The 12,748-nt window shown below is 39.3% G+C and overlaps 1 protein-coding gene and 1 non-coding gene across 2 annotated transcripts; one reads left to right on the forward strand and one right to left on the reverse strand.

Moving 5' to 3' along the window:
• The first annotated feature begins 782 nt into the window (after positions 1 to 782).
• Positions 783 to 11,939, forward strand: SMCO2 (single-pass membrane protein with coiled-coil domains 2). The gene is made up of 3 exons (XM_089921567.1): positions 783 to 1,229; positions 3,314 to 3,453; positions 11,191 to 11,939. Exons 1-3 carry the CDS (start codon positions 1,102 to 1,104, stop codon positions 11,385 to 11,387), a joined length of 465 nt encoding a protein of 154 aa, XP_089777693.1. The 5' UTR covers positions 783 to 1,101; the 3' UTR covers positions 11,388 to 11,939.
• LOC115802884 (U6 spliceosomal RNA) lies at positions 5,636 to 5,739 on the reverse strand. The gene has a single exon (XR_004023463.1). It is a non-coding gene; the product is annotated as a U6 spliceosomal RNA (small nuclear RNA).
• Positions 11,940 to 12,748: the final 809 nt, after the last annotated feature.

Genomic DNA, 12,748 nt, shown 5'->3' on the forward strand with positions numbered 1-12,748 from the left:
TATTATTTGTACAGGATTCTAATTTTCGGACAGGAAAGAGACTAGGTAGATCTCAGTGGTCATTGTCTTTCAGAGCTTGGAATTGTGTTAGTAATGCTTCAGGATACAGACGGACTGTCCGGATGGGAGCTGTGATGAGATCGGGCAGGTCACAGTGTCCTTCCTGAAAGAGATCAAAGGTTTATTCTTTTCTGTTGCGCTCAAGGTTCTGGCCTTTTCCTGCTGCTTCTTTACGAGGGGTCCCCTTTGAACAACATCCACTGTGGATCCCCACACAGGTCAAAGGTAAAGCTTAATTTTGCCCCAGAGTGATAGGCCGGGCCCTTGGTTGCCCAGATAATTCCAATGGTTCCCAGTGCCTCTCCTTCCCTCTGTTTCTAATCGCAGCCATAATCACTCTTCTAGGACCATCCCTGCTAATCACTTCCATTCCTGTCAGTCTACCATCCCCTCTGTCCCTCAGGGATTCTGTCCCACGGGGTCCTGGGGACCAGACCACCCTCCAGTGACAATTTACTATAGTTAGTTGAGTGCACAAAGGGAAAGGTTTCTTTATGTTTAAGGCTGGGTACCACCTCTGATCTCTGCTAGTTACTACAAGTTACGTTTCGCATGGACCCTTTATTATGGCTTTTCATATGAGCTTCCTAGAACCTGTCTCACCCTTTTCTACCTTCTTTCCTATTTCCTTTTACTGTTATTTTTCTCACTACAGTACTTAAATACTCTTAACAATTCAATTCTCTGCTCTGCAGCTAACACTTGCCTATCAGGCTGAAATGAAGGTGCCTCTTCTCACACACAGCTGCCAGTAATATATATTGGTTGAACCTTTAGGAAAGTAATTGGGAATATTTTTCTAAATCCTTAAAAATCAGTATATCATATTACCAGGAGTTCCACTTCTAGGGAAGTATTCTAAGTAAGTAATACACTGAATGCACTGAAATGCACTGAAAATTCCTAAACAAATATATTCATTACTATATTGTTTACAGCAGTGAGAAATTAGAAATAATTGTCAACGATAGGAAAAGAGTAAAACAAACATCAATTTACAAATAGAAAGAAATATACCATTGCCCCTGCAGTGCTGAAGAAATGGCTCTCACGAAGCTAAGTGTCAAGATGCTTCTGCAGAGGAAGCCAGGTGGGAAGGAGCAAGACTTGACAGAGAAAAACAATGGCTTTCTCCAAAACATCGATGCAGCTAAAGGCGCAATGCAGAAGTAAGTCAGGGCTGAGCTCCCAGGGGGCAGTTTCTGGGGTCCTGTCTGGAGACTTCCTCAGCCTGGTAGGACCGAATGACGAGATTTCCAAGTTCAGCGTTGTGGTTGACATTCTTCTCTATAATGCTTCTAATTTTGATCTCACGAATATCTAGTGTGGTAGGTCCTGTGAGATAGTCAAGGGACCTATGGTCATAAAGTAGGCAGACATCAGTTGAATAGGAATGGTCAAGATGCTCATCTCAATTTGTGAAAAAGCGTTGATTGTTTTGTTCCTTCATCATCTTCACCTGCTAAAGATATAAACCATGTAATATGGTTTCTAAAGTAGAGGAAGCACACATTCATATGAATATTTGTTAAATATTTATGCATATGTTAATACATGATAAAAATGTATACTAATACAAACCAATCGTTTACAACCTTTTTAAATTGGAAGAAATTTCTAAAGGAAAACATTTTCCAGAACCCCTCATATGTCAAAAAAGCTACTATGATATCAAGGATGTTTTTAAATCCATTTATAATTTATTAATAACAGTAGCATATACATTTGGAAACATTCAGTAGTACTTCTTGAATCTATAGAAACGTATATACATTCCAGGACCACTTTCTATCAGGGTAGGTATAGAATGTCCCCCAAGTCAGGGTTCAAGACCCACAGATAGGAAACCACTGCCTTAGGCCTCCATCACAAGTATATTGCAATTCATTTAAAAGTATACTTGAGTGTGCGAGTGTGTGTGTGCACACCTATACACATATAAGCAGCCCAGCAAAATAACAATAGTCCAATAGGGAATGGGCAAGGGATTATCATAGCAAAGGAAGTACAAATGAGTTTTATACGTACGGGCAAAGATGCTCAACCTTACTCATAAAAAGAGATTAAAACTATAGTGAGATACCAGTTTAAACATACCAGATTGGCGAAGATCAAAAACTTTTCTAACACATGGTTTTAGAAAAGGAGTTGGAAAACAGGCAGTCTCATCATTTTTGCTGAAAGTGTAAATGGATTTAACCGCTTCAAAGCATAATTTGGTAAAATCTATCAAAAATTTAAAATATACGTATCTATTGACCCAGCAGTTCTATTTTTAGGGTTATCCAATGGAGACTCTTGTACATATACACATAGATATGTAGGGATATTCACTGCAGCATTGTTTGCAGTAGCAATTGATTAGAAACAGTGTACATAAACATTAATAAAGAGCTGATTAGCAAATTATGATGTAGCCTCATGATGGAATACCATATAACAACTTTTAAAAAGAGGCAGCTCTATAGGTACTAATATGAAATGGACTCCAAGATAATATCCTCTCATTTGTATTTTAAAAGGCATGTATATATTTATATAAACATAGCTGCTTATTTATGCATAGAATCTCTGTGGAAGAATAAAGAAGAAACTAGTAAATGTTGGGAGGAGGACGTCTTGGGTCTAGAAATCATGATGGTAGCACAGACTTACTCCTTTCCTTTGAACCATATGACGCTTTTTTTTTTTTTTTTTTTTTTTTTTTTTGCAGTACACGGGCCTCTCATTGTTGTGGCCTCTCCCGCCACGGAGCACAGGCTCCGGATGCGCAGGCCCAGTGGCCACGGCCCACGGGCCCAGCCGCTCCGCGGCATGTGGGATCCTCCCGGACCAGGGCACGAACCCACGTCCCCTGCATCGGCAGGCGGACTCCCAACCACTGCGCCACCAGGGAAGCCCCGACGCTTTTTTAACTCTACTTTTTAAAGAAGCATATTTATTTATTATTTGTTTATTTTACACACGCATTTGCATATATGCACAAAGAGCTGCAATGGCTTCAGAATTCAGAATCTCACTTTGAATCATTTATTGATTCAGTCAACAAATATTTATCCAGCCTCTCTATTCCTATCTCGTGTAATGCACTACACTAGACATTATTCACACAGAATGAAATCAGTACAAGAGTAGCAGGTGCTCTTTGGGGCCGGAAAGATCCAGTGTTCTCCCTCTAGAGAAGTTTAGGGCAGGCCTAAGCTATAGACAGAAGACATAATAACAGTATCTTTTTCAGTTGTGTGCCTTACAGTTTGCTAAGGGAATTTACCAAAATGGACCACATCTTGGACAGATCAGATGATGAGGACATTTTCTCTGAAAACTCTCAAACTGACTTCCTTCATGATTTGGAGACTAAAAAATGGGTAAGGGACAGACTTAAATGTCACAGTGGGTGAAGAGAGGAACTTCATATTTCATATCTCAAAGCAGCAAGGATATTATCACAAGGTTTCCTTATAATAGGTGTGAGATGTTCAGGGCTTAAAATCAAGATGGAGGCATTCTCTCCTCTGAAGGCTGCTGTTATTACACAAGGGACTTACTAGTGTTCCCATACAAAGAATTGTGCATTACCTTATTTTTGTCCTTGGGATTTGTGAAATAACTGTGACATTTTTTACCTCAGAGCAAATTACTGTATGTAGAATTGCCCCCTGGATTGCAGATTGTCTTCCAATAGATGCATTAGAGAGATCCATGTACTCATTTTTAATTGAAGTATGGCTGATTTAGAATATTATATTAATTTCAGATGTACAGCATAGTGATTTAGTATTTTTACAGATTATACTGCATTAAAAGTTATTATAAGATATTGGCTATAATTCCCTGTGCTATACAATATATCCTTGTTGCTTATCTATTTTATACATAGTAGTTTGTATCTCTTAACCCCTTACCCCTAATTTGTACCTCCCCCTTTTAGTTAAGGTGTAGTTTGTTTTCTACATCTGTGAGTCTCTTTTTGTTTTGCTATATACATTTGTTTGTATTGTTTATTAAATTCCACATGTGATATCATACAGTATTTACCTTTCTCTCTCTGGCTTATTTCACTAAACATAATCTGTAGAATTCATGCTGCTTTAGATGGCAGAATTTCATTCTTTTTACAGCTGAGTAGTACTCCATTGTGTATATATATACATATATATACAACATCTTCTTTATCCATTCATGCTGATGGACACTTAGGTTGCTTCCATATCTTAGCTATTATAAATAGTGCTGCTATGAATATTGAGGTGCATGTATCTTTTTGAATTATTGTTTTCATTTTTTCTGGATATATACCCAGGAGTGGAATTGCTGGATTGTATGATAGTTCTATTTTTAGTTTTTTGAGGAACCTCCATGCTGTTTTTCATAGTGGCTGCACTAATTTACATTCTCACCAACTATGTACAAGGGTTCCCTTTTCTCCATATCCTCACCAGCATTTGTTATTTGTAGACTTTTTGATAATTGCCATTCTGACAGTTGTGAGGTGATATCTCATTGTTGTTTTGATTTGCATTTCTCTAATAATTTAGCAATGTTGAGTATCTTTTCATGTTCCTGTTGGCCATCTGTATGTCTTCTTTAAAAATGTCTATTCAGTCCTTATGCCCATTTTTGGATTGGATCATTTGTTTGTTTTGATATTGAGTTGCTTATATATTTTGGATATTAATCCTTTATCGATCATATCATTTGCAAATATTTTCTTCCATTCCATAGGTTGTCTTTTCGTTTTGATGATGATTTCCTTTGCTGTGCAAAAACTTTTAAGTTTAATTAGGTCCCATTTGTTTATTTTTGCTTTTATTTCTTCTGCCTTAGGAGACATATCCAAAAAAAATATTGCTACAATTTATGTCAAAGAGTGTTCTGCCTATGTTCTCGTCTAGAAATTTTGTGGTTTCCATTCTTACATTTAGCTCTTTAAACTATTTTGAATTTATTTTTGTATATGGTGTGAGGGAATGTTCTAATCTCATTGCTTTACATGTAGCTGTCCAATTTTCCCAGCACCACTTACTGAAGAGACTGTTTTTTCTCCATTGTATATTCTTGCCTCCTTTGTCATAGATTAATTGACCATAGATGTGTGGGTTTATTTCTGGGCTCTCTATTCTGTTCCATTGATCTATGTGTCTGTTTTTGTGCCAGTACCATGCTGTTTTGATCACTGTAGCTTGTAGTACAGTCTGAAATCTGGGAGGGTGATACCTCCAGCTTTGTTCTTTTTATCTCAGGATTGCTCTGGCAATTCAGGTTCTTTTGTGGTTCCATATAAATTTTAGGATTATTTGTTTTAGTTATGTGGAAAATGTCCTGGGTATTTTAAATAATAGAGATTGCATTAAATCCGTAGATTGCTTTGAGTAGTATGGCCATTTTAATAATATTAATTCTTCCAATCCAAGAGCATGGGATATCTTTCCACTTCCTTATATCATCTTCAATTTCTTTCATTAATTTTTTTATAATGTTCAGAGTATAGGTCTTTCACCTTCTTAGTTAAGTTTATTCCTAGGTGTTTTATTCTTCTTGATGCAGTTTAAAATGGGATTTTTTTACTTTCACAAAAAATATGGAACATTTCACGAATTTGGATGTCACCCTTGTGCAGGGGCCATGCTAATCCTTATATTGTTCCAATTTTAGTATATGTGCTGCTGAAGTGAGCACCAATTTACTCTTAATTCAGTCTGAACCTCTCTCAGTCTGAAATTCAGTCACCCAGCTGACATGGAATGGAGAAATTTGGACAAAATGCCTGAGATTGTCCTGGAGAGGGTTTATGCTTTCATTTAGTTGAAAACAAATGCATGGCCAAGACCCCTTTTATTATTGATGAGCAGATCTCTCCATAGATTCCCCAGGCTATTGGCTATAGAGGAAGGTGGTTTCAACCAGTCAGAAAAACATACAGAAATGATGGAGTGGGTATTCCTACTCCTAGGCTTATCCAGCCCCCTATGGAAGGTCAGGATTCATCTCTTTGTCTACTTCTCTTTTGAATACATTTTGGATACGAGGATGGCTAACTCTACAATCCATAGAAGGAAAGGCCCTCAAAGAATATCCCAAACTGGACTTTACCTTCAAGGACTCTGCAGTAAGGAAAAAAGAAACAAGAGAAATAGAAGGGGGCTTCCCTGGTGGCACAGTGGTTGGGAGTCCGCCTGCCGATGCACGGGACACGGGCTCATGCCCCGGTCCGGGAGGATCCCACATGCCGCAGAGCGGCTGGGCCCGTGAGCCATGGCCGCTGAGCCTGCGCGTCAGGAGCCTGTGCTCCGCAACGGGAGAGGCCGCAGCTGCGAGAGGCCCACGTACCACAAAAAAGGGAAAAGAAAAAAAAAAAAGAAAGAAATAGAAGGGGATAGAAGGTGTGAAGGAATGGAGTTAGACGTGTGGAGTATAGATAATAATAAGACAAAAAGTGGAAAGAGCCAGACAGACAGATACTTGTTATAAAAAAAAAGAATAATAGGAACTGAATTAGAAGAGTAGTCTTAGGATGAGAAAAGAAAATAGGGAAATTGAGGTGATCATAGGGATGATCTTAGGGAACACATGAATTGAACATATAACTCTATAAATAGTGTCATCTGATTCTTTGCAGGGGCCTTGTCCCTGGACTCCGGGTAAGGGCTGCCACCATTAGACCTACTTTTCCAGGACAACTTCCCTGTACTTGTGGTTCAGTGAACCCTGCTGAATCCTGTTAGTCAGTGAATGGTGATATCATCACTTGTTGGCCTAGGACAGAATAAGTCTAATTAGATAATAAAATTATTCACTCTGGAAGAGTTTATCAAATAGTCCACACTCTCACGGTATAAGGCATTATTATAGACTATTTCTTACAAACTTCAAATCAGGGCATAATGGTTTAATAAAATATTTTTTTTAATTTATGATTGTATTTCTTTATGTCTGTTTATATGGAAAATTCTACAATTACATACAAATAAATCATAGGCAATCACATAATTAACAAATAATTATTAAAAAATTTGGCTATCTGCTAACAAAAGGACAAATATATGACTTCTTGAGGAAGACACCTTATTCTCTTATTCTCTGAAAACAAACCAGGAGGTCTCTACTTTGCATAATCTTATCTTCGTCTTTTATAAGAGAAAGATTTAAAGGACAGGTCCAGAAAATGGACAAAGAATTAAAGGAGTAAAGAAAAAATTGTTGGGTTAATTAACAAAATAGGCTTTTTAGCCAGACTGCCAAAGCTGCCATGTCTACCCATCAAAGCCCCCTAAAATACTTAGAAATGAATACTTTGCTCTGGTTTCACATTGCTAATCCCTGGCACTGCTACATACAGTGTCGATTTTGGATGCCAGGTCAGTGAACAGACTTTCCTATTTCCTGCTTTTGTTTGCATCTCTCACAAGCAGAATGTATTTGCCTGTTTCTGAAGCCTATGTATTCTAAAAGCACTTACTGAGGATCCCCTAGGTGCTAGGATACATATAGATAAAATCCTTTTCCCTCAGTGAGCTCACATGCTAGGAGGGACTCAGACGAGAACGTGGCTGTGTAAGATCCATCCTAGAAGTAGCAGATGAGCTATGAAGTACACGGGAGGGAGGGCTGTACAGGGAGAAGACTGGGGATGTGACAACTGAGGTTTGAAGGATGAGCTGGATGGAAGAAAAGCATTTCAGAAAGAAGGAACAGCACATGCAAAGATAATGAAGCCAAAGAGAAACTGTGTTGTGAGAGAGGAAGGGTGCAGGAAAGGGCATGACAGGCAGGCAGGACACTGGGGTAGGGATAGAGCAGGATGCAGATGGGAAGCCAGGACATCAACAGGAGTCAAGAACTGAGGAGGACTCAAAGTAGGGCCCTGTCTGGGATGCCATGAGCAGTGATGCTGGGGAGATGGGAAAAAAGTACACCGATTTAAATGACAGGTATTATTAGTGGATATGCACAAAGTGGATATAACATAGATAATGAAGAGGGAAAAGAATGTCTCCCGTGGCAATTCAAGAACTTCTTTCAGGTTTCTGGCAGAGGCATCTGGACAGATAGGGAGACCATTTGCAAGGGTGGGGAACCCGAACAAGGTAGAGGGGAAATATGATGAGTTCCATTTTTTACTTTCTGTGTTTGTGGTGCCTAGGAAACATCCAAATGGAGACATGTGAGCTCTTCAAAAAGCTGCATGTAAATGGAAAAGAATGCCCTTAGACTGTGTATTTCTTGCAAGTACACGTTTAGTCTGTTATTTAAAAAACACACACATTTCTTTATGTGTTCAGTCCTGCAGATTTTAAAAACTCTTTTTGTTTCTACTTCCTGCCTTTTGACTCTTTTGCAGTATATTAACCATTACCATGAAATGACCGATAAAGATAAGAAATATCACCATCGATTATTGGACATAGAACTCTAGAGGTGATCTGGCCCAGTTTTCTTACTACAGGCCAGGAAGTTGAGCTTTACAGTGGTTAAGTGACTTGTTCAACATCCACAGCAGTAGGACAGGACTTAGACCTCTGGTCTTCTGATTTCCAGTGTGGTGTCTTTCTCTACATCACAGCGTTTCTGCTGCTTTTGAATATACTGGTCAAAGATATGGTGGAAAGAAATTGAAATTATGGATGCTTTTTATTCATGAAGAGGTAGCTAAGAGATAGTGGAGTCATGTAATACTTGGAAAATCTAGCCTTGGTTTCTTCATCTGTAAATGTGATAATAAACCTACATCACTGGTGAGGTGACACTGGGTTGTGAGAGTGCCAACGGTAGGGACTAGGTATTCTTTAACCTGAACCCAAGTCCTAAATACAATTCCATGGTTTTGGAATGAGAAAACCTAGTTCAAGTTCTAGTCCATATACTTACCAGCCATGTCGATTGGTTTCCTGTGGCAGCTATGGCAAATTAGCCTTGATGGTTTAAAACCACACACACACACACACACACAGGGTTTCCCTGGTGGCGCAGTGGTTGAGAGTCCGCCTGCTGATGCAGGGGACACGGGTTCGTGCCCCGGTCCGGGAAGATCCCACATGCCGCGGAGCGGCTGGGCCCGTGAGCCATAGCCGCTGAGCCTGCGCGTCCGGAGCCTGTGCTCCTCAACGGGAGAGGCCACAAGAGTGAGAGGCCCGCGTACCGCAAAAAAAAAAAAAAAGAAAAAAGTCAAGTGATTCAGTAGTATCAAGAAATAGACCTGAATCCATCCATACCTGAAGTGTTCATTGAAAGAAAGGGCAAACTAGAAGGACACATTCTAAACCAAAAGAGAAACAAACCAAAGAAAAACAAAATGAAAGAAAAAACCAAAAATTAAAATAAAATAGAAAGAATGAATAAATCAAAGGAGGAAAGGTAAGAAAGAAAAAAGAAAACTTAGCTGATTATATTAAAGTGATGGGATTATAGTTTTTGCATTTCTCTGTTTTCCAAGTTATCTGTAATTTAGAAAAAAAACGATTTTTCTCTTTTAAAAATTAATGTTAGGACTTCCCTGGTGGTCCAGTGGCTAAGACTCTGTACTCCCAATGCAGGGGGCCTGGGTTTGATCCCTGGTCAGGGAACTAGATCCCGCATGCGGCAACTAAGACCTGGCACAGCCAAATAAAAATTTTTTTAAAAAAATTAATGCTAAAATGTGTTTCTTTGAGAATGTTCCAGCTTAACATTTCTGAAGATGATTAATTTTGGAATTTAGGAAGACAGATATGTTTTGGTAGTGAGTCATTTTTCTTTTCATAAGAAAGAACAAATCTAGATTTAGTGCTCCCTGAGGACAGAACATCTCTGCTTCACCTTGGCAGTCATCAAAGTCTCTTCATAATTGAGTATTTTAGGAACATTGGCTGTTTAATAAATGTGTGAAGTAGAAGCAATGATTTGTGTAACTGCCAAGAGATAGCCAGTGGCAATAATGCCAAGAAACTTGGCTCAGGTTCATGGAATCCACTGAGTTGGGTCACAAAATAGATCCATAGCTAGCTTTAACTGTGCTCTGGATTTGCTCTTCTGAAACCTATTATAGAAGGTAATTACCTCCAAGCAACTGGATTATCTGTGACATTTCTTTTGTTCTTTGTGTTCTTCTGGATTTTCCAGATCTTCTACCCCAATCATGTATTGCATTTATAATTAGCAAATAATAATGCAAGGACTTCAAAGCAAATAAATAAAATACAAAAAGGGCATGTCTGGTGCTGGGATAAAACTGTTGATAGAGAGAGCTGAATTCCACTTGTCACATGGTATTTTGTACCCTGATAGAGCTGAATTCCACTTGTCACATGGTATTTCGTACCCTGAGGAAAATCTAACTGCCTGTGCCTTTATTTCCTCCCAAATAGGCATCCTATACCTCCCAAGTGAGGTAGAGATGGCAATAACTACTAGAGTGTGAGAAGAGTATTTCAAAGGAAAGAGCCCCACCGTAACCCAGGGATTCATTGTTTCATGGCTTTAGAATCTTAGAAATCCAGCCCTAGGATGGACTTAGGTCCATCTACTCCAAGTTCCTTCTTTTGCAGATGTCAACAGAGTTTGAGAGAAATTCAGTTACTTACTTGAATTTGTAGAGCTACATGGGTGGAGGAACCAGGAGTCACATCAGTGCAGTTTTCTTCTGAACGTTCTTTTTTTTTTTTTTTTAACAACTTTATTGGGGTATAATTGCTTTACAATGGTGTGTTAGTTTCTGCTTTATAACAAAGTGAATCAGTTACATATACATATGTTCCCATATCTCTTCCCTCTTGCGTCTCCCTCCCTCCCACCCTCCCTATCCCACCCCTCTAGGCATTCTTTTATTTATTTGTTTGTTTGTTTACTTATCTATCAATTGATTGATGTATAGCTGATATATAATATTATATTAGTTTCAGGTGTACAATATAGTGATTCAATACTTTTATAGATGATACTGCATTAAAATTTATTACAAAATAATGGCTATATTTCCCTGTAATATACAATATATCCTTGTTGCTTATTCATTTTATACATAATAGTTTGTGTCTCTTAACCTCTATCCCTATCTTGCCCTTCCCCCCTTCCCTCTCCCCACTGGTAACCACTAATTTGTTCTCTATATCCTTCAGAATGTTCTTAACACAGATGTTTTTCTTTCCTTCTAAGAAATGTGCACTGAGGATTTTCATCATGTTTATGTCCTCATCTTCACTGGACTTTCATGTTACATACTATTTTTTGATGCTATGTTTATTTTTGAAAAGGTGCTCCCTACAATGCTTGGGTGCCACAGAATGTGGGAACTGCGGGAGATTATTGCCCCTTTCTTGAATTTGGAAGTGGAAGACTTGTTACCCTCCTAAAGATACTGTTACCCTACTGACTTTCTTCCTAATAAAATTCTGGCTGTTCTTATATTACAGTGGTAAACTTATTTTTTAAAAAACACTATAGGGTGTTTTGCAAAGGACATTGTAGTTATGTGGAAATTGGTTGATAACAAAAAAAATGAAAACAATTTATCTTTATCCTCATGACTCACAATGACATCTTGAATCTTTGCATGCATTTTTTTAAAAAAATTATTTATTTTATTTATTTATTTTTGGCTGCGTTGGGTCTTCGCTGCCGCGCGCAGGCTTTCTCCAGTTGTGTCGACGGGCTTCTTATTGCGGTGGCTTCTCTTATTGTGGAGCACAGGCTCTAGGCGCGCAGGCTCAGTAGTTGTAGCGCCCGGGCTTAGCCGCTCTGCAGCATGTGGGATCCTCCCGGACCAGGGCTCGAACCCGTGCCCCCTGCACTGGCAGGCGGACTCCCAACCGCTGCGCCACCAGGGAAGTCCCTGCATGCATTTTTAAAAACATTTCCTTCAAACCACTAGCCTCTCTTCTCCCCCACCCCCAAGGACACTGAGGCTATCAGACATTAGCTTTCATGGGTGGTTATTTCCCCCATTTTGACCTCTGATGTCTCAGAAAAGAAAGCACAGAATTCCTCCCCATTTTTACTTCAGTCAAATTGGGTCCATATTTTTTTTTTTTTTTGCGGTACGCGGGCCTCTCACTGTTGTGGCCTCTCCCGTTGCGGAGCACAGGCTCCGGATGCACAGGCTCAGCGGCCATGGCTCACGGGCCCAGCCGCTCCGTGGCATGTGGGATCCTCCCGGACCGGGGCACGAGCCCGTGTCCCCTGCATCGGCAGGCGGACTCCCAACCACTGCGCCACCGGGGAAGCCCTGGGTCCATATTTTGAATGTAGTGGACATTTTTGGGTCTTGCTCCCTACCATTCATTTCTCCTTTTGGTAACAGCATCCTGATTTTGCTTTGAAAGAACTTTCTTTTCTCAGTGGGCATAGTTATAGGTGGCTTTTCAGTCTTCCTATTGTTCTCTGTTCCTGTCTTCCTATTAACAAGAAGAAGGAATGTTCCCTGTCTTCCTATTAGCAAGAGTTGGGGATATGCTGAATCAGACATTCTCTAAGAATAAGCATTTTGAGAAAAATCATACAAAGAAGGAAAATGATGGGAACTTCAATTTTGTGAACTAGCCCATGTCTTTTTCTGCTTAAGGTAGCCAGAGTTGGTTCTGTAGCGTATTTAAAAAGGAAGTCTAATTGATACAGTAGTTTTGAAAGCCAGACTGGAGCATTTTTATCCCTAGCTTTGTAGGTAATGGGGAAATAGTGAACATTATTTGCAATATGAAGAATAGTTATAATTGAA

This window comes from Delphinapterus leucas, chromosome 11, assembly GCF_059928025.1.
Source record: "Delphinapterus leucas isolate spDelLeu-1000000601 "Yukka" chromosome 11, BTC_Dleu_Yukka2, whole genome shotgun sequence".
Lineage (NCBI taxonomy): Eukaryota > Metazoa > Chordata > Mammalia > Artiodactyla > Monodontidae > Delphinapterus > Delphinapterus leucas.